A 25,483-nucleotide genomic window follows, 5' to 3' on the forward strand; every position below is an offset into this window, starting at 1 on the left:
GGGGGCGCGCGCCCGCAGAGCCGCGCGCGGTGCCCGCTCGGCAGCGCCTCCCGCCGCCGGCACCATGTGGCAGCCGGCCACGGAGCGGCTGCAGGTACGCGCGGGGCCGCGGGCTCACCGGGGGCCGGGGGGGCATCACCGCCGCGCCGGGAGTTTGTGGCAACTTCTCCCCCCGCCTGCGCGGAGGGCGGCTGTGCGGGGGACGCGGGACACGCGCACACACATACAGGGTGCGGAGGGGACGCTGCTCCGGCGGCATCCCGAGTCCCGCTTGCCGCTGCCCGGCGGCTCCGGCGCTCCCGGCGGGGCTCCGGTGGCGGCTGCGGGGGGCGGCGCGGCTCAGCGGGGCTTCGGCGGGGGACGCGCCGTTCGGGAGCTTCGCCCGTCGCCCCACTCAGGTGAGCGGCACCCCCGGGCCCGCTGTGCCGGAGGGTCCCTCGGAGCGGGGCGCGGGGCACAAAAAATCCCGCGGAAGTCCTTTGCCACCTCCACATCCACAGGTCCGGGTGTCTCGGGGTCACGGGCGTACCCCCGCACCGCACCCTCCGGCAGCGGGTCGGGCTCTGCGGTGCCGGTGTTCGTGTGCGCTTGTGTGCATATTGCATAGTCCGGAGGAAATCTGAGACAGGCAGGGAGCGAGGTGAAATAAAACTCACTTTGTGGTTCCACTGCGTCGGTTTCATGTAGTTTTCCAGAACAAGTGTCCAGTGAGAGAGAACTGGACATTTTAATAAGAATCAATGGGCTTAGCAGATGACAAGAAAAGGTTATTACTACTTTTGCAATTCAAATTGAGAATTTTCTTTGATGTCATCAAGCCGAAAATTCAGGGGTTTGATTGGAGTTGACAGTAGAGCCAAGCTGAGAGATTCGTGATCTTTAATCTGCACCAGCCAGTAATAGGAATAATTCCTGTTCTTACGAAGCAATACTTTTCTCTACAATACGAAACTTGATTTTTAGTGGATAGAAATTATGTACCACGCCCGTAGTTGATGGATTCAAGGGTAAAACCATGTGAGCGTATTATTATTTACTTGTTTCCGTGTGTTAGTCAGAAAGCTCTCTGTGCTAGACACAAGTGGCAAGATCACCTGTCTGAGGGAGTTAATAGTCTTGGGCAGGTTGTGGAGGTGGGAGTGTTCCCTGGGGAGATGCTGCTGCAGGGGGCAGACCTCAGGTGAGGCTGCACCCAGCACCTGGGGGCAAAGGAGAAGGTGAGTGAAGGGAAGGAGAAAGGAAAAGCTGAGGTTAGTAGTGTTGTGTTGGTCTGGATTGTATTGTCCCCTTTGTAGAATTGGGAGGTGTTGAAATAGCAAGAGGCTATTATCACAGATATCTGATACTGCCTACAAGAGCATGCAAGGCTAAAGACAGCTAAATGCATGTGTTTTGCAGAGTAAGGTTTTGAGTGTGACCTTGTTTAGCCTTGTCTGGCTGTATCCCATGCACCATTAGGGGTCTTGCCTTAGGGAGCCGGTAGCAATGGTTGTCTGCTGTGGGGAATCAGGCTGCCTGGAGAGGGGGTGCTCTCTGAGCCTCTCACCGGTTGCAGAACAACACAGGCCTGTACTAAGGGGAGCCTGTGCTCCTCCCTATTGCTGAATAAGAGCCACAAGCACCAAAGCTTTCAGCAGTGGCCACTAACTTTGTGCAACCTACTGATGGTTTCCTCTAGCTGGAGGCTCCGGGCATCCTTAGCCTCCTGAAATGCTGAGTGCCTGTAAATGCAGTTCTTGCCAACAGGAAGTACATGAATTGCTGTAAGTGCTCTTAAAGAAACAAACCGGGAGGGTCCAAAATTGCAGAATTAAATGATTCTTTGGACTTGTACCAGCTCTGGAGAGATAGGGAAAGCCTTGGAGAAGTTGCAAGAATCTCATAATAGTTCCATGTTCACGTAAGGGGTTAAATAACAACATAGTGAACAGTAGACAAAATGAGTGCAGTGAGAGGAAGGATTCCCTAGCTGAGAATAACTAGGATGAGATCCTGTATTCAAAAGCTGGATCCTAATCTGTACACGTGTGAGCCAGAGTTATGTGGGCAATATCCCCAACCCCTCTGAATTTTTTATCTCCAAAAAAATGTTGAAGCCTGTTCCTTTCAAGTAGCCTGATCTTCCCTTTACATGTTGTGAGTCACCAGCCTGGCCAGAGCTGCTGGCAGCGCTCCTTGGCCCCCCAAGGAGATCTTGTGCAAGGCATAAATGCATTTTTTTCCCCTTCTTTCTCCCCCTCAACATCTTAATTCAGTTTCAGGTGTCCCATGTTGCTCTCTTGTCCCAGGCTCTCTGTCCTGGCACCTAGCTGCTATGAAACAAATGTTGGTGCCATGGGGGTGTTTAAGGGGGCCCTCTGCTTGCCCCTGGCATTACAAGTGCTCACCCTGCCTGACAAGCAAGTGTTGGGAGGGTGCTGGGCATGGGATTTTGGTTGCAGCAGGGTAGTGTTTGGTCACTGGGTAGAGTAGATGACGTCTTGTGGTCTCTATTAATATATTCTGGGATTACGGGTTATGCCAAGTCAGTGCTGTAGGATATTTGGGGATGTCTGATGGCAGATACAGCCCTGTCTTTTATGTCAGGCTGATGTATGGGTGCAGAAAGTGTGGAGCTGGCGCTGCTTTCTTGATAGTCTAATGTGTGCGTGGTATGTGGCTTAATTTTGACCCACATGTATCTTGCGTTGATATCCAGCTGTGGCGAAGTGCAGGTCTGTTGTTAGTCCGTGGTGTAGCTCTGTACTAAGTAAATGGCAAAGAAAATATTTTCATCTTTCAGAATATTTCTTTTGGCCTGGTTTAGTAAGGGAAAGTATGAACTGACTTTGGAAGTGGATGCTTGTTGGTATGGGTCAGTCCTGCACTCATTGCTGAGACAAACTGTGTATGTTTAACTTAAATGGCAGCGAGCGTCGCGGTGTGAAGGCTCCTGTTATGTTCTGACAAAGAGTACAAGGGTCATCTATTCTCATGGGTCTCCTTTCCCAGTTCCACACAGTGTATGGCAAGACTGCACATTCCTGGTCTGTGGCCATTCATTAAAATCTGCTTTTGTTCCAAATGTGCTCAGTCCTGTCAAGTTTCATAGTCTGTGCTGAAATTTTTGGCGTTGACCAGATGAGTACAATTCCAGTAGTGAGGTCAGCAGCAAAGCTCACGCATACGCAATAGGAATGAGGTGTCATCAGCAGCTGGGCTGCAAAATGCAGTGAGCTGGGGCACGAGCTGGACTTGCCCCCACTGCTGTCATGGCCACTTGCTGCTGAAAGCTTCATATGCTATTAAAATATGCCCCCCTTCCCAGGGCCTTGCTTTTTGGCTTTGCTGGAATAAGCTGTGATCACTTGTTTTTTAGTTTTTCTTGTTTTTTTTGGTGGGGGTTTTTTTGTGTTTTTTTTTTTTTTTTTTTCTTTTCTGCTCAGCCTGTTCTGTGCTTCCCTCTGATCCCTCTGATGGAAGGTTTTCCTGTTATCCTGCTGCTTAATGAAGAAGCCCTGCTGTTTCTGGAAGATATGTTGAATTGAATTAAATGGATTAGAAGAGTAAGCTAGAAAAATGTAAATATCCAAGTTTCTGGAATTTTCTTGAAAATATAATACAGTGAAGCCTGCTTTTCACTTATAGCAACATTGAAATTTCATCCATTTTCTCCAAAGTTAGAGGGACAGTCAGTTACAAGGGAAACCACACAGCTGGGATGTTACAGGAATAGACCACAGGGATCAGCAAGTCTTTGGTGTGGTAAGAAGATTGTGATTTTGCAGATAATACAGGATTAGTGTTATTCACACTTAATGTATGAGGTGATTTGGGACTGGTTTTGGGAGACTTTTTCCCTTGTAATTTCTGTGGTGGCATTCCTGTTTCATGTTCGGTTAGACATGGGTGAATATACCAAACATGTGTGTGCCTTCTAGTCTTTAATTCAGGTATTTAAGGGTTGTTCTCCCTGCAGGGAATGCTGGGACTCCAGCCCGAGGCTCACAGTACCTTCCTGGTATGGTTTTCATTGCTGTATTTGCAGCAGACCTTATCGATGGTTATAAGCAGCGTGCGCTGATTTGTGGCTTGATGCTTGCAGCAGCGGCACGTGTTGAAATGATGCTGAAAATATTCAGAAATCCTTCTTTAAAATGATTTCCAAATGTACCCTCTGTGCCTGGTTCAGCAGCCCTCGGCAGTGCAGCTGGGATTTTGGAGCTGTTGGCCTCATTGATGCTCCCGTGAGGACTCTGAAGTGATTTTTGAAACCAAACAAGATCTTCACACAGTTTCGTGTGCCTGCCTGAGAGATGGCTGCTATTGGCTTTGAAACCTACATTTTCCTGGAAGCTTGGTGCCAGGCATTGTTTCTAGATAATAAATCCCAGTGGATGCATAGTTTCTGAGGTCATGCTGTTTATAAGCCCTGTTTATAAGTTTCTCTGCTTCTCTTAACACATGTGGGTAATAGGGATCGCCGTGTTCAAATACATTTTGCCCTGGAGCAGAGGTGCTGCCCAGCCTTGTGCTGCATTGCCAGGTGTCCCTGAGCTGAGCCAGGCCCACGAGCCCTCTTTTTAGAGAAGCTCCCACTTTTCTGCTGCAGGTGGTACAGGTGGTGGGCTCACATGGGCGGGGGGTGAGCTGGAGAGGAACAGGCAGGCGTGCTGTGTCACAGACCTTTGGGGCTGGATATGGTTTGGTGAAGTGACTCCATACGGATGTGCAAATAGCCAAGTGTTCACAGCAGGACTTCAGTGATTCTCTGTCTGCTCATCTGGAAATTGAATATTCTTATTGAAACCCACAGGTTTGGACAAGGATTTAAAAATAGATGGCTGTAGTGTATTCTCTAGAATTTATTTCTTTTGTAAAGTAGAGTTCCACATCTCTTCTAATGTGCTGTGAAATACTGTGCAGGAGAGCTGCGGGTGGGCAAGAGGAGATGAAGTGAAGTGGGTGAGGGAGGGCAGGAAACTTCAGGTCCTTTACTGGGGCAAGTTTGATTTCCTTAACCCTGAGGCTTACTTCTGCCATTGTGTAACTTGTGCAGCTCCTCTGAAGTCCATGAGAAATAAGTTTGTGTAAGGTTGCTTTACATAGTCTTTGAGTTGCTGATGTAATATACCTCCACATCATTAAGATATAGCAGTAAACACACGGTGTAGCTATTAATGGAAGTGAAAAAAGCGAGAGCAACAGTACTGGGGTGTTGCTCTCCTTCCAGCTGGCCTGTGGGCACTGCTCTCCAGGGCTTCATAAACATATTGCTTGTTTTGCTGGGATTTGTTACTGTACCCTCTAACCTTGTGTCTTCGATCTACTGATACTTTTGGATTTTGGGATCATTGACTCTGTTGCTAAATTCATGTATATTACATGCATCTGCTACCACTAGTATACTCATCAGATGTCTTTCCCCTATCAGGAATATTGGAAAGTTCTTTCACTAAAGAAAAGTCAGCTCAGACTTACGTATGTGTGATGGCTTTGAGGTGATCACAGCCACAGTAGTTTTATGACGTTTGCATGTGTTCAGATGTAGTGTGGCTTTAGGTGCTGTTGGTGCTTTCAAAATCAGATCCTCATCCTTCTCATTGTTCAGATGCATATGTGTGTTAAAAATGCAGCATACGGTCAGTTGAAACAATAGTTTTCCAATTTTTAAAAGCATATGGAAAACCTTTTTAAGCCAAGCACAAGCAAGTTGTAAGCACTCAAACAGCTGTCTAGGCAGAAACCACTGCAAGACATGTATAGCAGCACTGATACTGCTACTGCACTCTGGTTTCATTAAATATTATGTCAGAAGGAAAAAGTGAAAAGTATTTGAAATTTAAGCCTGAGTCATGTGGGTGCAAATGTCTGAAGTCTTACAGCCCAGTGTTTTGGCACTGCATAGCTTCAGGATATCTTTCAAGGCATCAGAGTTTTTGCACTAGTTTTCTGCTATGACTTTACAGCAGTCAGGAATCTTTAAAACAAAGCCCCATGATTCCAGCAGGCTCATCTGGCACCACTTAGCTTGGGCAGTTCCTTTTTTCTACATTATTTATTCTTTGTAGAAAATGAATGGCTTTGCAAAAATGTTAATTTTGGGAAGCATTCCTTGACCAAAAGAAAATCAAAATCAGTGAGTGCCTTGTGGAAAGCCCCCTGGGAAATGATCTTCAGGGTTCGTTTATAGTGTACTACTAGTTTGTGTTTATGAGACTGCCAGCCTGTTTGATGACCAAGACAAAAAAATAAAGCAGTGATTTCCTTGAAGGAAGGCAAACTAAAGCATTCTGTCTAAGTAGTTCAGCATTTTAACTGCCTGTTTCATATTTTCTGCATCCCTGGTGTCAACCAGCAGGACAGTCAGCAGTGGTGTGCCCTGAGCGTTACCGTTTCCTTCCGAGCATGGCTGTGTTCCCAGCAGACAGACCTCTGGCTGGGGATGGGAGGTGTACTCTGTGCCGAGGTGTTGGGCTGGAATCCTCACCCAGACAGGAGCATGGTGGTGACTTTGTTCGTGACTAGCTCTCTGTGTAGGCAAGGTGAGAGTCTGGCTCAGAGACATGTAAATATGTAGCTGAAAGGTCCCTTTAAGCAATATTTAGTACTTACAATTTTTTTCCCCCACGCAGTGCTTTCATGTATGATAATTGAACTTATTGACACTTCAAATAGTAGCTGGAAAAGTTACAGGTGATAGTGTTAGTCTTCTGAGATGTTTCTGAATAAGTGCATCAGAACGCTGAGACCAAAGATTTTAAATGTGGGTGATTGTAAAAGTGTCCTGACAAGACCTAATATAACTTTTCGTGATTGGTTTTTCCTGCTGAAATACTGAAAATATGGCGTGGTAAATATAAATCTTAGATGCATATTATCTTAAGGAAAAATAAAAATTTTTGTATTGCTGCTATTTAATATTCTTTTAATGATGGTGCTTCAACAAAATTATACACAGCCATAGCATGATTAAGTTAATCTCATTGCACTGACACTTACCTTAGCAGTTTGGGGATGACTTCTGGAGTGTTGATCTTTCTGAAGAACCTCCATACATGTTTTCTTTGGGAACATATAAATAAATGTTCCTCTCACAGCTTAATGACTGATTTTGCTTCCAGGCAATGTGAACTGCTACATTTCTAACCTGAGTTGCTGATGACGAGTTTTACTGACTGAGCCATGCTGGGAGCACAGTGCTGTTGGGTTTGGGATCTCTGTGCTATAGCACCAGTGCAGTCAGTGTTCTTGCACCGTACTCCTTTGTGGCACTGGGCCTGTGTTATGCCAAACAGTTTTCAAATGTCTCCTCATGTGAAAACATTTTCTCCAGATATATTTGATGGTAACTGCCAAGAACACTGAGAGCAGATAGAGAGTTAATTAAGTGTCCTGAAGCTCAGATTTGTGGCCACCTCTTTCTTCTCATTCCAGGTTCCCCTCTGTATTTGAGAGGTGGTTATTCCATATGTCTCATGGGAAGCTTTCAGAACGACCCTGGAATAAGTTTACAAGTATTCAGAGTCTCCATTTAGGGCCAGGCTGTTCCAGAGAGTGTTTTACCTGGTGGACTGTGCTCTTCTGAAAACTCCCCCACTCACTGAGTGTAGAGGAGAACTGATATTCAGTCTGGTCCCACTGGTGAAGTAGCTGCTCTGAAAATCTTGCAGTGGAGTCTGGTCCAAACTCCACTGGGGTCAGTACAGACCTTGAGCCTGATGATTGTAGGGCAGGGCAGCAATCCCATCCTGAGCTGCTACAGGAGATCCACAGTGTTCGTATAGTCTCATTTAAAATGAGCAATTCTCCCTGCTATGGAGCTTCTTCCGGAGACTGACTGCTGGGTGGGAGGCAGGATAAGAGTTTAAGGTTTGCGGGGGATCAGGGGCATGGAACCTCCATGGTGATGGTGGCAACATCAAATACATCATCTGAACCTGCAAGTTTCTAGCTCTCCATTCCTTCCCTGAGCTCAGGTGTTGGGAGACAGGAGGGATGGTTGGATGCAGCGTTTCCTCTCTGAGTTGGCTGCAGGGGGAGGCTCTCCAGAGCGGGGACCAGCTTTTCCTGCTGTCAGCATTAATCTGTGCTTTCTGAGCTGATCACAGTGATACTGACCTGAAAATGGTATAGTTTGTTGGAGAGAGAAGTCACCCTGGCCTCCAGTCATTCTGGTTAAAAAACAGGCAAACAAAATTTCTGTTATTATTCATCAAAACTGTCCCATCCAAATTAACATGCTGCACTTGGTTTCTAGTGTCATGTTAAAGAATTTTGTCCTTTGTTTTCTAGTATTTCCTTCTGCTGGGGAGAGGAACATGATGAGAAGAGTTCTGTTGTGGTGCACTGGTACTTCTGCTTTCAGCTTTGAACTGGAGAGCATAAAGACAAGCAGTAAAATTGTTAGGAAAAAAAATATGTGAGACTTCAAAAACAGGGAAAATCCTTTTTCCCCTTATTTGAGGCTATTTATTTAACAGAACCTTTTGCCTAATTTTAGCTTTTCCATATGGAATTTATTATATTTTTCCATTTTTTGACCAGAAAAATACTTTTTTGGAACTTAAGCAAACACCAAGCTGCAGCTCCCTGAGCTGCCTGGGTGTTGGGGCATAACGTGGACCTCTGCCCTGACTCACTGCACAGTGTGCTACCAGAAGACGGCAGTGAATTTTTTCTATATTTGAGAAAATTGTCAGCTTAAGCATTTTTCTCTTTTCCCTAGTCCATGGGAATTTTCTGTGCCTGACTATAAATTTGAATCAGAAAATGTAGAAGCTTGAATCCTGTCCCAGTGCTTTTAAGAAGGAGTCTGTGCAGTGCAGATCTGCACAGGCTTCAGTTTTCACAGCTGTGCTCTGTTGTTTGGATTAGAATTAGAAGGAAGGATATTTTGAAAATTTTACGTCGGTCCTCTTGATAGTGTGGCTGAAAGGGCCTATTGAGCCTGGTACTGCGTGATTGAGAAAATCCTGATAGTAAAGACAGCTTTGGTGCCTTCTGCTAAAATGAACTGCTGGAGAGATGTGCAGTGCTGTTAAAGAGTGCTGGGTGCTTGTTTTTCTGGTAGGCAACGAAGAGCAAACCCATCAGTGATTTCTGAGACGCTCAATGCTCAGTGATCCTCCAGTCAAGGACAAGGCACAGAGGCTGACTACGCTCTGAGCTGGGGTCAGGTTCACCCTTCGTGAACTGGGCTGCCTCTGGGAACTGTGGATTTGGGGCCCTGGCTTTTTTTTTGCCACCAGCAAACCTGCCTGTTGGAATATGTAGTTGGGGTGATGGGGGAAGCAGAATCCTCTCTGCCACGTTCATGTTGATGGAGCACCAGTGCTGAAGTCTGCAGAAGGGATGTTACTTTCTATCAGATTGGATAGTTCACTTTGATAAATGTGTGTTAAATCACTCAGGTTTAGGCATGCAGCCTTATCTCCATGCATAGGGATATGCCTTTGAATTCATTAACTTTTATCTTGCCATTTGAGATGGCAATGTAACTTTTCTGTGGTGTATAAGGAATGTTAGGAAACATTTGTTTGTGAGTGACTTTTGTTTTGATCTGGTGTTTAGAGGCTCTGTAAAGAGCCTGAAGCTTGTTATTGGGACATGTAACATTTTCAAAGGGCAATGTTTTAAGCTTGTAGCTCTAAAACACACAGTTGGTATGGAAGGACAAGCTGCACACTTTGAAAGGTTACAGGAGCAAACGTAGGTTCTCATGTTGCCTCTTCCCACAGATTACTATTGCAATATTCAGTTCTTTCTCTTTCTTGTAGCTTTGAGGTCGTGTGTGATTGACTCCTTGTACCTGCCTTGCACAGTCCTGCAGCTACTGGCTCAGTAACAGGACACTGGGTTCCCAGGACTTACCCCACTGCGATGACTTGGGATTTCGTTTCCTCAACAGCTATCACACACAAAGTTCAGATCATTTCCTTGGGGCTGTCCAGTGAGAACTGGGACTGCCTGGTGTAGGAAATAGCCCTGTCAGAAATACCAGACTTGCTGCAGAGTCTGGTGAGGCAAAGGGCAGCCTTTCTGGGCATCGTGGACATCCTGGGACCAGTCTCTAAATGAATGAGACCACTGCCTTTCATAATCAAGGGTGATGATAAGCCTTGGCACTTCAGAACAGAGAAAAATATTCACTGAAATTCTACCTAGTCACTGCTTAATTGTTCCTTTTGTGAAGCCACTCTCCCCTATCCTGCTGACGTGTAAAACGCTGACAAGTTTCAGGCTGCAGAACTGATGGAGCTCATCTCCCCTAACTTTTGAAGAGGTGTTGAACTGCAAGTGTGAGCTGAAATGAGGGATGGCCAGATCTTCACCTGTAAAGAGACAGCTGCAACTTAGGGATTTCACCCTTGTGGCCAGACAAGCTCCCACTGGTTTTCTGAGCCTGGGACTGAACTCCAGCAAGTCAGAGCAGGGTCCAGCTCTGTGAGGCAGTGAGGTCTGTACAGGTGAAGGTATCTACGGGTGTTTACGAGAAAGACAGAATCTAAGGAGGCTTTGGACTAAGTTAAGTGTTTTGTAGTGGTGTAGAGCTTTTGGGGGTAGGAGGAGCAGGTCATCAACTGGGGACCCGAGAGGTCCATGAGTGGTCAGGCATGTGGGTCTTGTTTTTGGTCCAAATTCAGATCTTGGGAACGTTGCTGTAAATCTAAGTGCCAATACTAATGCTAGTGGAATTACCATGTGTTTCTTTTACTCTGATTGAGTAAAGAAACTTCATGTGTTTTTAAGAGTCCAAATTTTACCTAATTGTTTTTCTTCTTTCTCCTTTTTTTGAAGACTAGATACATGAGACAGGATTTAATGTCTAAGAAAGCTGAACTAAACTTTTCTGTATGACTCTTTTTGGAAAGCGTGTGTTATTGAAGTCATTCTGGACCGGGCTCTAATGCTGTTTGGATAAGGGGCTGCTCTGTATCCGACAGAGGAACGTCTGTGTCACGCAGTGAGTGCACCGCCCGCTTGCTTTGGGGTGGGGGGAAAACCGCTTTACAGAGTATTTATGGAAGTGTTAATAAGCCTCCCAGTTGCTAGATTCCTCCCCTCCTTAAGGCGAAAAAGAGAGTATGGGTCCCTCACAGGAGGGTCGGTGTGGGGCCGTGGTGGCTGCCTGGCAGTGTGCTCAGAGAATCACCAGCCCCGGTGCCCCACGGTGGCTGCAGCCCCCTCCTGGCACAGCGTGCAGCCACCACACGCCCTCAGGGCTTCAGCAAATATTTTCAGTTTTCAGCCGAAAACCTTGCCTCTTATTTGTGAATCCAGTCAGTTTCTGAGTCCTTTTCTTATTTTCATATTTTCTTGTGAATGCTTCATATATTTGTTTCTTCAAAGGGTTTAAAATGCCCACTCTGCTTTTTATTTTTTTTTCAGCATTTCTCAGGAACAGACAAGCATTTCTTATCCAGCAGTCATCGTCACAGAGCTGAAGTTAGAATGCAGTCTCTCTCATCCTGGGAAAAAACCCCATTATTCCCAACATTTTGTTATTCTCAAATCCATACGTGTATGACAGGAAAATGCAGTCATATTCTTCCTCATTTCCCCAAAATCTATCTGATGATTTTTAATTTTTAATTTTTATTTTTGTTATTTTTACGCAGTTTTCTGGGAGGTTTTTAAATCTTGCCTGTACTGAGCTCTACAACTCGGTATAAATCTGCATAAAATCAGACTGGAACATTTGCTTTAAAATGACCTAGTCCTTACACTGCCATACCAGTGCCATATGTGACTTCCCATATTGATAGTAAGGAAATGTTATATATTTGAGGAGTTCTAGTTAAGAAAGTCACTTTCAATAATTGCACTTGTGCTGCAGAGCTGTCAGACCAGGGGTGCTTTGGCTGTGCTACACAGTTTCCAGAAAAGTTAGTCTTTGTAGCATCCCAGTTAGTAGGTCTCCTCAGGCAGCAGAATTTTACTAAAGCCCTTTTATTGGGACTCTCTGCCTAAAGCAGCTCCCTTTGCAATGCCAGCAGGCTTGACTGGCCAGGGAGGGATCACGGCTGTTGGGAGTGCTCTGAGGGAATTGGTGACTATTTTGCAACAGGGACAAACTGGCACAGCACAATTTGTCCATCTATTGGAGGTATGGAGGAGTGACTTTTAAGCATATCATCATGTCCTTAATGTGATTGGGTTTTCCACTCAGAAGAAGGTGACTGCAGTACCAGCAATGCCAAGGTGACTGGATCCTGTACAGTGACGATATCCTGGAGAAGAGAGGGTGATGCTGCCTGCACCAGGGTAACACCACTTGCTTTGCCTGGGTGATTCACAATACTTGATGTTGTTGTTGCACTCTTTGACCCTTCTAATCCTTCCTGACTATGGGTACAAACAGGGTACAGAGATGCTAAAGCCCAGATCTCCAGTGGAGCAGGGAGCTGAGCTGCCAGCACACACCATCATGGAGAAATGCGATGTGATTTTGTGCTTTGTAAAATTCTCGTGTGTGTGGTAGTTTGTACAGGTCCAGCCTTCAAACAAAGCTTTGGAAGAGAGTTTGGAGGCAGCTGTCTGCCTGAGACTGCCATGACACTCAGTGCCTGCCTTGGTCAATCTGACTGGGAGCTGGCAGGCTCCACAGTGAGAGTTTGTGCCATAAATGCTGTGCAGTGACTTGCTGCTGGGGCTGCTTATTCCACGTGGTGTTTTCTGCACTGTGCATACAGATCCAGAGCTTGCTTTAGGAAATACTTAATGCTGTTCTGCTTTGTACACCTGGAGGTCAAAAGGGAATGTGGTTTTTCTAGCTAATCATCGTCTCTTGCAAGCTAATTGTAAGTAAAATAAAGCAAAGGGAAAGCATGTGGAGTCTGGCCAGCGCTTAGTAACGTCTGAACCAACTAGTCTAATGTGGTGTTATTTTTCTGACTTGATTTTACTGACCTTCTGTGGGAATTTGAAGTTTTATTCTGAAAATCTCAACTTTTACTGTGTAGTTGTTGTTATTTATGCTTTCTTTAGATTTTTTGTTTGTTTGTTTTTCTTTTTCCTAGTGGGTCAATATAAGGAATTACTTTGAACAGTGGGTGTGAGATGGCTAAAAGAAAAACAGAAAGGTTTTTGCTACCAGCACTTACGTTATAGATGCTCCATGGAAGTTAACAGAGAAGGTTCTAATGGGTAGAATGCTCACTTACAGGGGTCATATTTACAAAGATCTGGAATATATATCTTCATTCCTGGGCAGTATTTGGTGCTGGAGGGTTGTGTCCTTCTCCTTTGGACCTAACACAGGATCAGCAGGACACTTTGGATGGTGGGGAGGTTGCCCACTCCCTGCTCTGTGAGTGAGCTGTTTCTTGGTTTTCTCCGTTGACTGCTTTGCCCTCTTCTCCCAGATCAGCCAGACCTAGGATGCTGTGTGTCTGTTTGCCGAGACACTGTATGGACAAAGGCTGAGCCTTCACCCGAGGAGCCGAAGAATTACAATGGAGAGCAAGATGATTTTGGTTTCAAATGTTCATGATTCAATTAATATCTTGTTAATCCTGTGTTAACGCTTAACGGCATGTGGTTACTAGTATAAATATTTGTCCTTGGTATGTAGCTACAGATATGTGGTAGGATTAATGCTAAACAGTTTGTACCCAGTTTAAGTAAAATCAGTTTTTCAGACTGCTTTCCTTTTTTTCCTTTTTTTTTTCTTTTTTAAATTTAGCAAGAGTATTCACAGATAGGGTTCAGATGGCCAGAGCCTCCAGAATCTCATTATCTTAATTGAAAAATGTCACCCCTTGACATTAATAAATGATTTAGCTAGTACATGATTTAGTCATTGGGGAGAAATGGAATTGACTGTTACAACCATCCTTCACTTCTAGATGCTAATGATAAACTACAGCCCACAGTTTTAAAAATTAATAGCTCTGGGTTTAGAACAATATTTTTGTATATTAGAACATCTCAATTCCATTATATTTGATAACATTTTATTCTGGAATACTTTCACTTATAAAAAACTGGAAGGTGCTCAAAGGACATCCTCTAATGTTTCTCTTCAGCCTTTTACAGCCTCCAGATGTGTTACCAGTGCTCTGCCTCTTCTTTTTTAAGAAAATCACATTGTTTTGTTTCATTTGACCATTCCTTACTGGAGGAAATAAGTTGTTTAGACAATGTGTGGGGATTTAGCTGTGTAATGAACTACCACAGTAAACAAGTAATTAATTCTCATTGAAATGTAGACTGTGCTCTGTGCATGAATTTTATGGCGTCTTCTGGAAAGGAAAATATTTTTCTGTCTAAAAAGCATTTCCTACCCAGTGACTAGCTGTAAAAGAAACAGCTTGAAAATGTTTCCTGGCTGAAGGAAAGGATCGGTACATCCCTTCAGTTTGCCTTTGTGGTTAACATCACTGTGTGTTTTTCTAGCCCTTTTTTTTCTCAGTTTTATGTACCTGGTGTTAATAAATATAGGTACAGAAATAACAGCCTATCTGAGCCAACTGATTTGATCTTTTCATTTGCTAATGCCGATGCTGGGGTTTTGCAAAGGATAATCTCAGGATTCAGGCTTGGCTTTGCTCCTGTTTGAAATCACTGTTAAAATACAACTTTGCTGCTGGATCAGGGGCCAGTGGATTGTGCCTTGTTTTTTTTCCTTTTTCTTTTTAAAGAACTAGATCAGTGGGCAAAATACAGCATTACTGTATTGAAGGAGACAAGTGGTAGGTCAGTGTGGCTGCTGGAGCCCCGTGCATGGGGTGTGCTCTGCACGTGGTTGTGCAAATGCAAGCTGGAATTTACCGTGAGACGTGTTTCGGAGCACGGCCAGTGACAGATGGGTTTTGATAACCAGCTTTTGCCTTTAGAAACAAAAGTGTAGTGTTTGTTTCGGCTTTTAAACCAGGTTAGTGAGGAGCTGTTAGCAGTACCAGGTGCTGTGCAGCTGTTGGTTTGCTGAGCTTGATGTTTTTGATGCTGTTACTGGTCGGCAAAGGAAAGTTGGGGTTGGAGATATTGGTATTTCCAGAAAATAGGCAATCAAAAGTGGCAAACCTATGTCATCAGGATTTCTGCTCAGCCTTCCTGTTAATTCAGGTTTTTTGATGCTGGCTTCTGGCTTTGCCTGTTGCAGTTCTCCATGGGTCAGCATAGTGGATTTGACACTGCGTGGGCAGAATTTCACTGGCATCAATCCCTCTTAGCAATCTGCCCTGCAAGCTTTCTGAGCTACCCTAACTCAGGAGGATGAAATTATTCCAGATTGTGAGGACCCTGTTCCCTCTGAGTTTTTTAGTATTACTTAGCTGTTTCCATTCCTACCATTTCCTGGCACCACTCAGCAAAGTTGTGTGGTGCATGTTTCCTAACCGGGGGTGGTGGCTCTGCAGCATGGACATTTCCTTGGGTGACCTGACACTAAGGTTTCAGTGTAATTTATTTGGCTGTTGTATCATCCTGCAAATGACTGCTTAACTTGTCTGGTTTCCTTGCTGATTCCCAGCAGAGCTGTTTGCCTTCTTTCAAATCATGCATCACCTTAGCCTGACCCCCATAGTCTGGGATTTCTGCAGTGCCTCATTTTCTATAGACATGTTATTACATGTGATTTTCTGTCTTAAATTGTTGTTTTTACTTTTTTAAATTTGGCTTTTATCTATTACTGTTGCAGACAACGTCTAAAACTGTGATTGAGATGCTCAGAAAACCTGGAGTCAAATGAGAAGATTTCTAAATTTATTCATCCCTTGAACTCTTTCACCTGTGATGGTTTCCATCACTAATGGATATGTTACAACTTCAGGAGACCAGGGGTGAAAGCAAGAGCTGTTAGGGATGGTGAGCTCTGTGATAGCAAAAGCCAGGTTAGAATACCCCAGTGGTTTTTTGGTAGCTGTGTTCTCTCGCAAAAATAGGTTTGAAATGTTTTCAAAGGCTTGGTACAGAGTAAGACCCATAAATAGATCCTGTAAACATGCTCTCCTGAGTTGCAGAACAGCCCTCAGTAGTCGAACCTAAAGACCACAAGCTATTCATGCTTGTATATATTCATACATGAGTGTACTGCCATGAAATTGTCACAAAACTGGAACTAAGGCAGGCTAAAATGGAAAAGCCATGTCAATGGAAATAATAAAAAGAGGAGGCATGCTCCTCAAAAGTACTGCAGTGTAATTACCATGAAAGTCTGCCTTTATTTACAATAACAAAGGTCTAATTTCTGCAAAACTTCAGCCATATGCATATTTTTATGTCCTGTGAGCAGCCCCCGGTGCCCACAGGCCTGTGCTCTGTAAGTAAGGGACTGAGGCCTTGCTGAGTATTCAGCATTTCAATGCTCATGTATCTTTTCCGGAACTGAAAACATCTTTTATCCCCCGGGCTGAGCTGGCAGCCTGCACAGAAGGCAGTCTGCTTTATGTTTATCAATCCAGGGAGAAGTCCAGCTCTTGTGAGCGTATTTCTCATCTGCCAAGAGCATCAACAGAAACTTAACTATCTTCCACTCTCTCTTTTTTTTTTTAATTACTTAAATATGGCCATTCAGGGAGGCGTTTAATTCTTTAAATATGGCAAGCAAGGCATTAGTGAATTAAGGGTAGAGGTTTAATCTCACAAGATTTCCACAGCTCTGCTGGTGGCTGGCCATTGGCGATGGCTGGGTGCTGTGTGATGATGTGTGATCTGTCCTGGGAGGTGCTGTGGGAGCATACTCCCTTCTATGGACCAGCCCTGAGCAGGGAATCCCATCTTGCCATGTCCTCCATGCCCCTCAGTACAGGGGGATGCTATCTTCATGACAGACCCTTTTGACGATTTACGTGTGGACTGTGTTTTTTGGGGGACAGCCTGATTTAAACTATTGCCCTACGTTGAATATATGGAGTATATTCAAAGGGAACAAGAAGCCTGATCCTGTTGTATTCATTAATCTATTCCATTCATTTTAATTACTCTGATTTAAGTTGTGATGTAGATATTTTGGGGCTTGGCTGAAATCCTCTGATCCAAGGCTGTAAATAAACCTCTGGCAGTGAAAGAAAGCTGAAGGGCTTTAGAAGGGTCTTTTCAGTGATTCTAGTGCACATATGTGGAGGAATGGGGATGTGTAAAAGGTTTCCCAACTAGCTGAGGAAATTATAAAAGCCTGTAATGGTGTGTTTTACCATCAGAGTTTCTTAGTTATTAGAGTTTTTTAGTTATTAGAGTTCTAGCAAGAAAATTTCTTGCATAAATTGTGGCAGCCCATTTCACTAACTGAAAACAGGTTTGTTACTGTATGAACTGGATAATTAGTTTGTAATCCGTGCATAGGCATTTCATCCTGGTGGTTTTCTTGCAGAGAATAATTTGCCTTTTATTTGTTCAGAGTGTTTTTTTTAGTGAAAACAGAACTCCCATTCATGATGGGCACAGCAAATATAGTAAAACACTATCATAGCTGGGATTTGTTGTACGCTATGGATTTATGTCAAGAATGTTAATGATTTGTTTATGAATAAGTGAGCCTGTAGTATTGTGAAACAGTATCTGGCAGGGTTGCTGAATGGACATTTTGAGAGCAGAGGATTCTTGAATTGAGTAAGCTGTAAATATTTGTGTGTCTCAAACTAGTCATAAGTAAGCTTATGTATCTTAAACAGAAGTGTTTATTTAATGCCTTATCAACATCTACAGTGCTCATCTGGCATATATGTATGGGACACTTGATAACAAGCAAAGAGGTTGTTAAGTATTTTTTAAGGGCAATTAATCTCCTTCCAGTGGGCTTCAGTTTAAAAATAAGGTTTTCTTCCGGAAAACAACACAAATCCTTAAGCAGAGCAGTGAGATGTTTGCAGAGTCAGTGTGGATCAGGAAGGTACAGGTTTTGCAGTTTCTCACTTGGGTGTAGCACCTAGTTTAGCAAAACCACTTGAGTTTCCTGATAAAGTTATCATGTGGCTGCCAATATGTTGTATGGTCCCAAACACACATCTTCGTAATTAGGGCTTGGGAAGGGTTTATGGCTTTCTTCTGATCCCTGTTTTCTTGGAAGAATACCTTCCAGTGGGTATGGGAGGTAATTCATTCCCATCTTACATGAGACCAAAGACCGATAGACATTCCTATATGTTGAGGAGTACTTGTGAGAATCAAAACACAGTCCCTCAAAAGAATAATTTGGGGCTAAATTGAACCTCATCCCAGGTAATTCCTTGTATTGCCTGTTGAAATTTGCATTGTGAAGGTGTCAGATCTAATCACTGGTCTGTCAAATCAACTAACCAACAACCGATGTCCAACAGCATAAACTGAGAGTTCTGTCGTTTTCCTTAGTCAAAGTAATGTGTGACTTTTCATGCTAAAGTTTAAAAAAATTGATTGCAATATTTATCTTCTCTCCAATCATCCCTCCTGTAATGAGCTTGTAGCTGGTTATATGGGTGCAAATGCTTAACCTGAAGAATGAGTTGTCACTCGAGTAGGATTCGTGCATTTTTAAATGTCACTAAGCCTCTTGAAGAACTGCAGGTAGAAGATGACACTGTAGCAAGAAGCTTTGCTCTGTGACTTCATGCACCATGGGCAGCTGAGCACAAAGCGGAGGAACTTCAGAGCTGGATCCAGAAGTGTCAAAGGCGGTTGGTGTTGTGCATCCAGGGTGCTGTGTGGAGCGTGACTAAACTCTGCCTGATAAATTATGGCATTTCTTGAAATAGTGCCTTGTACATTTTAATGAGCTGGGCTATCAGCTCTGCATCAGTGGATGGTTAAAATGAAGCAAGAATTGCTTTAGCATTAAAACTGTGCCTGGAGGACTTTCCTGAGAAATTGCTTATGATTATTAAGTGAATATAATACAGTAAGACAACCTTGCTTTTTTTGCTGTGCTTTTTTTTCATCCTGAGTGCAGTTTTGGAAGTTGAAACATGTACAGATGGAAAGTAATGTTTAAATGGGAATGGCTTTGGAAGGTGTGCCTTGCTCTCTCCCTTTGAACGTGGATAGGGAAGAGAGGTAAGTCACAATTTATTGAGATACAACTTTTATAGAAGAATTGGATTTCCTCTAAATATGGTTTGATTGTGTGCCAAACAGAAAAGAGGCTGAAGCCAGAGCACTTCATATGCTGAACTGGAGAAGAATATCTTCCAAACTGAATGGGCTAGGCCAAAATGAACCTTATGTTGCTCGTTCCTTCTGCCGTGCACGCACACTTAGAGCTAAATAAATAGAAAGATACCCACCCTCTGTGACAACTGATGATGAAACAACTGTGGGAGACAGTCGGGCCGGCTACTGCCCAACCCACTACAGGGCAGCAACGCTCTGGGAGTGTTTTATGCAGCCTGGGGCAGGTGGCATAGGTTGCCGTAGGTAGCTCTGCCAAGTTAACGCTGACAGTTACCCCTGTGTCCTGTGTACCTTATTTCTTCAATGGTGTGCATGTTCCTACCACTGTTTTCACAATTACCTCCCGTTTCTTTCCCAGAATTGTCTCTGAGATGGTATTTCAGCAAATAAATAGCCCACAAGCTGCATGTTGCTCCAACACAGGAGCACACATTCAGGGGGGAAGGTAAAGAGGGAAACTCAGCGGAAACTGATGAACTAATTTGTTCTCTAGATAGATGCTTGCACCCTTTTTCCCCTCAGATACATACTGCACCATTAAACACTATTAAATATTGGCAGCTTCACACTAAACTGCATTTGTGATTTGTCTACTGCGTAATCAGAAAAGGCAATCCCAAATCTGCCTCAGGAATGACTTTACTCTGCCAGGTTAGGAACATCAGTGATAGCCACCAGAGCCTTTTAATTTCTTACTATAATGGTGATAAAACATGAAAGTGGAAGTGCTCATGTCATAGAGCATGAGTTGGAACTAATCACCTTCCTACAGATGCTACAGGGAAAATGGATCATAGCACATAGCCTTGTTTTGTGTGCTGGCTGAAGCTGTTTCCCTTTTAATCTTTATACCTTTATACATCTTTATATTGCAGTAATGGAGTACTGTGTGGATTATCATGGTTTTCAAATTATTTCTAACCTGTATTTCTACAAATTAATTCTTTTAAAAATTCTGTGTTTAAGCAGATGCCCTTGTCATACATTTTTTCATCGTGTCAAAGTCAAAACCGATGGTCATCCTGTGTGGATAACTACTGAATACACTCCCTTAGCTTGAATGAGAGAAAGTGTTGGTAGTTTGTGTTCCTGTTTCTGCAGGGAGTCACTGTAGCTCTTCAACCTCTGATTTTCTTTGCTGTGCTGTGAATGACACTGAGATGTACCTGATACCCAACAGTGAAAGCAGAACTGAGAACACTTCAGTTATGGGGTTGTTGGATTGTACCCAGGAGGGAACTGGCTTTGTTGCATGATCAAAGGTCCCCTTCGCTCATCAGCTGCTGGGAATGGAGCAGACAGATGTTTATCTAGCCGATTGTCTTGTAAATCTGTAGAATTGGCTTGTGCAAATAGCTGTCCATGCAAAACTTGACTGTTGTTGTTTCAGAGGCTTTTCTAGTGTCATCTGAAAATCTGGTCCAGCCAGAGAACCTGGAATCCAAAACTGAAAACAAAAAATCAAACAAGGATACCTTCTACTCCTAAAGCCATCTAACACTAAAAATAGCATAGCTGGATTAAAGGTTGGTCTGTTGGAAGGGAGCTAGTGGTGATTAATTGATGTGGAGTTAGTCTCTTCTGAAAATCTGTGACTTCAGTTAACAACTTGCCCCAAACTTTCCACTTTTGAGGTTATCTGTTTCAATCTTTGCAACTGGACTGAAATGACATATTTTTTTCAAAATAAAAATATTTTTGTTGTGGTGGTCTCCCAAGTAACTTACCAACAGTACAAACATTTTTACAGGCTGTGCTTTAAATAATGGTAATGCTTGGAAAGCAGGAAAACAGCCCTCTGTCATCTAGCTCAGAATTACCACTCAGCAAGAGAAATGCCCATTTTGAGTGTTCCACTCTGACCACTCTCTGACTTCCCAAGTGGAGACTTAGAGGCAAAACGTTATTTTGTGCCCACATGGAACATTTTGTGCTGAACGTTCATGATTAGGGTGTAGGCAGAGCAGCTTTGCAGGGGGCAGTCTTCAGGATCTCAGCAGCTGAAATGAAGCTCTGATGGAAGTGTGTGGTGGTGAGGCAGAAGTCTGGTGAAGTTGTGATCCTGTTGTGCCCTGTTTGCTGTGTTGCTTCACTGATGGATGCACTCCACTGTGGTTCCCTTCTGATGATGGTACTCTGTCAGGGTAGTTGGTCTTGATGATCCCAGCCATGGGTTGGTGTTCACTTTAATTGCTTTCTAAATGATCCTTGCTTTCCAAAGGTAAGAAACTGCAATAAATATCTGGAGCTAGAGAGTTACTTTTCCTAAAAGGATTTGTGGAAGGGACCAGGAAACTTGACAGATTCCCTTGAAAAGTCTTCTGTGGATTCGTCTTTGATTGCACAGTTGGGGCTGACCCATACAGAAGTGGCATTGGAGACTCATATTGAATCCCTGTATGCACGCATCCATCTGCCTCATATTTACAGTTTGTCTGGTTACTACTATATCAGAAGATGTTCAGAATTGGGCTTTTTTTCTTTTTCTTTTGGCCAGATTACTGTCCTTGGCATCACTTAGTATGGCTTGGAGATATTTTGAAAGAACTGTATGGCCATTATATATGCAAATACCTTAGATAAGCAGAGGTGAGAAGCCATTGGCAGAGCTGCAGCATGAAGATTTTAGAGTATAAAAAAAATGAATTATAAGATTGATGACCTTTGTGCTTAGTGATCAGAATGCAAATAACAAGAGCTGCAAATCTGGGCAGAAAGGCATGCTATAAAAAGCATTATTGCAAGATTAAGCTGTGGAAGACACATTTTTTCATGGTAATCTACTGAATTTATTTTGACAATTATTTATTGGTGGTGGCAGTTATGAAAGTGGAATTTTTAGCAGTCTTGGTATAATTATAGAGGACTGAATTTGTAAAGTTGCTTAAACATTTTGTATCAGGGTTGAGTATTTTTTTCAGCCAAATACGTGCCTTTTTTTTATAAATGAAATATTTGTCTTGATACTTTTTTTTCCCCAGTGGAATGACTAATATGTATTCACAGGATTCAATACTTTAATATTTTATCAGAGGCCCCTGAATTCTTTCACTCCCTTCTCTTTCAGGGTAAATAATTTAGATTTCAGATGCATTAAGTTTGATAAAAACCACCTTGTTAATGTCTCCTGTAGAATTACAGCTCTCTGTGCTTAGAGGGTTTCTGGAATAATTACATCAGTAATGCTTCTAAGTTAAATTGAATGGGGCAAACGAAGAAGACAGTGGGGGAATGCTGGGCAGACAGTTAATTTATTTTAATTTTGTTGGTTCTTTCACATCTCTTTAACTGGCTACCTGACACAGGTACACAGGAGACCATAAATGTAATGGGTATTCAGAACACTTCCATCATGTTGTATTACAGGAATATATATTAGATCTGCAACTAGAGAAGCTCAGGTCTTTAACAGCCCATGTCCTTTTCCCTGGATCTTGATGTTCTGTATTATTTCTTTTCCCCTAAGTCTGAAACATGTTAAAATATTACTTGCAATAATTGACAGGGTTTGCATGAACAAACATTTATTAATAATAACCCCCCCAAACAACCCTCTCATCTACATTCCCTTTTCTTTTGCAACTTCATTTCTTGAAGTTGAGCCAAAACTTGAAGATACAGAATTGTTTTTTTTTTAATGTAAAATTATTTAAGTTCTAAATTGGCTGAGAATAGATGGTGTTTGTGGTGGTCAGCAATCAATGGAGGAGGGAAGAAATTTGAGACTACTGAGAGTAAGGGTGTTCCTCTTTGTTGCTGTGTGGAATTCTTTATTCTCTAACTTTTTTATGTGTGGAAACTTGCAGTTGATTGCTGTGTTGACCAGCATTTGGAGCAGACTGGACAAAAGCAAGAGTATAATTACTGGAAACAGAGAAAGTAGCTTTCACAATGTAAAGATGTTGAACAATGTTCCTTGTACAGGTGAAGTTTTCCTATTCTGGTGATCTTGCTGGAACAGAACATTTGGATAGTTTTGAACTCCTTTGTTTCCTTTAGTTAAACAATTTAATATTTCCATGCACTTAATTTCATTGGCAATGTTGAATTATAAGACTGAGATAGTACTGTAAGAAGTAGTAGCAAGTCTTCACATAGGTGCATGTAGTAGCACATGTAAAGCAGCAGTAAAGATGAGGATAGTTCTGTTCCTGTTGAACTTCAGATTGCATTGCCAGACATTTCTGTGGAAGCTGGGTTGTTTTGTTCATGGCATATGAGATTCCTAAAGACTGGGATTTGGTTATGAATGAGCATGTGTTTCCAGAATGGAATTACTTGGAATGAGTTTGTTTAATCGATTGTGGATTCCTCCAGAGTGACGCTGCAGTGCCTGTGTGAGGAGTTAGCTCTTTTTAATTGGTCCCATATGTACTGGCAGATAGTATATTAACCATGCCTTGGGGGGATGAGGGCATCTGGTTGAATATCATAGTGCATATTTTATTTCTTTTCTGGAGGGATTTGCTTTTTTTCCTAGGGTTTTTTCCCCCTCTTTGTTCTAAGAACTGTGGATATGTATGTATATGTATAATCACCAGCATTTTGGAACTTAATACTCAGCTGAGGGATTAGTTAAGCTTCTGAAAAATTATCTGAACTTTGCTGACAAGTAAAGAAGAAGAAACTGAGTTTTTATAGAGAAACTGGAGTTTCTGAGTATCTCTGGGTTTGAGCGCTTAAATTGCAAGAACTCAGAAGCTTAATCTCCCTCCTGTCAACCGCTAAGGACTTGTCCTTTGAAAACCAAAAAAATGGAAGCATCACAAAAGATTAATTACTTTTGGAAAAACCTTGAAAACACCATGCAGATTTAACCTTTATATCTGGAGGATGTGGATGTTGGAGGGCTGTCCTACCTGTGGGTGCTTTATGTTGGCCCCAGCCAAGGGGAACCCCATCCTCAGCCGTTTTACTTGAGTCCCTCTGAACTGGAAAAAGCAGAGTAATTTTGCATCTGGCTGTTTTGACTCGCCTTAACCAGTAAGGTAGCTGCAGCAGAAAAAGGAATGTAAATGAGTTGGTTTGATTTTCTTTTGTAAAGGTTTCTTGGTGCAAATCCTGTCAATTATCCAAATCTAAAGCTCTGCTGAATTAATGAGACACTTTGTAGAAAGGTATTTTTGATCACTTTCTGTAGACTCCCTTATTTCTGATGTAGGCTCTCTAGTGTGCTACTTTTATTCACAGCGTGAAGAATTGGGTGGACCTACTGTGTGAAGTTGCCCCGGGGATAGTGGTTATGCATTTGCACTACAGTGGGACCCAATTTTGGTCTATATCCTGCATTATCTGCTGAAAGGTTTGTATAGCTACAAATCCTGGCAGAGTTTCCCCATGATGAATAATTTGCTAGTGGAGGCAGAAACGGAGTAGTATTACAGGAGATGAAATGCCTGTGAGTGGGGAAGTGTCCTTAGAAAGGTGTATGGGACAGAACCAGACATGGTTCACCTGGGAATGCTGTGGGGCATGTACTGATAGTGCTTATGGACGTGTGTGGAGGGAGGCCACAAGGCTTCTTTCTTCACGCCCTGCAAGGTTTGAGAGGATACACCTTCATGAAGGCTTTCTAAAAAGGCTGACCTGCTGAAGACGCAGGTCTATTCATTTGGAAAGGGCTTTTGTCCATGGGAGATAGGAGGACCCCCTCTCAGAGACCCTCAGGAGTGCCAGGCTTAAATCTTGGGGGTGGTTCCAACCTGGAAAAGACAGTGATGTAAATTAGCATCAGAGGACTCAGTGATAAAATGGACAACTTTAGAGGAAGGAGTGGATTCTCATTATATTATAGCTGTAAATACAATAATTCATTAGACCAGAAGTTTATTTGGTTTATGTTTAAGCAACACATATCACTCTTTCGTTAAGAATTTGTACCCTTCTTTCTCCATAGTATTAGACACACTGTTACCTCTAGCAAATTATTAGGGCAGATTCCCTGTTTGCAGCAGGTGCCTTTGTCATTAAGTTCCTTTCCCTGTCTCAGAAAATGAGTCTTAGAAAGGCAAGAAAGAGGTCACTGAACTACTGCTTACGAAGTTATGGATTTATTGCAGAAAATTAAGGAGAAGAGTGACAGACTGAAATGCTGGTTTTGAAAAGGCTGTATTGAGGAATGCGGTGGCTGTCTGGCAGGTATTGTCTGAGATGGGCTTGCTCTGCCAGGCACAGAGTGAGGAGAAAGAACTTTTTAAAGCATCCTGTGACACAGAAATTATTGGAAAGCCTCCAAGAGCAAATTGAAAAAGCAACAGCCGCCTTCATGCTGCAGGATTCCATTGTTTTAATATTGGGCCAACTATACCAAATAATACATCTACTGGAAACTCATGTTAGGAGAAAAATATGTTGGAAAGCAGCTAAGGGGTCAGCTCAAAATCAGAGTGAATGAACTTGACATATCTATGCTGCT

At 43.0% G+C, this 25,483-nt stretch overlaps 1 protein-coding gene across 3 annotated transcripts in view; it reads left to right on the forward strand.

The window, feature by feature from the left end:
- The first annotated feature begins 19 nt into the window (after positions 1–19).
- PID1 (phosphotyrosine interaction domain containing 1) overlaps positions 20–25,483 on the forward strand; it is an 84,949-nt gene continuing 59,485 nt past the window's right edge. Inside the window, exon 1 of one of the 3 annotated variants that reach the window (XM_027650752.1) lies at positions 20–94. In XM_027650752.1, the coding sequence (XP_027506553.1) occupies positions 65–94 (30 nt within the window). In that variant the 5' untranslated portion in view covers positions 20–64. Of the gene's footprint in view, positions 95–1,198; positions 1,218–10,858; positions 10,946–25,483 lie in introns of those variants that run through there. The other 2 variants (XM_027650755.1, XM_027650753.1) reach the window with 2 other exon arrangements.

This window comes from Corapipo altera, unplaced genomic scaffold (assembly GCF_003945725.1).
Source record: "Corapipo altera isolate COAL_440 unplaced genomic scaffold, ASM394572v1 54, whole genome shotgun sequence".
Classification (NCBI taxonomy): domain Eukaryota; kingdom Metazoa; phylum Chordata; class Aves; order Passeriformes; family Pipridae; genus Corapipo; species Corapipo altera.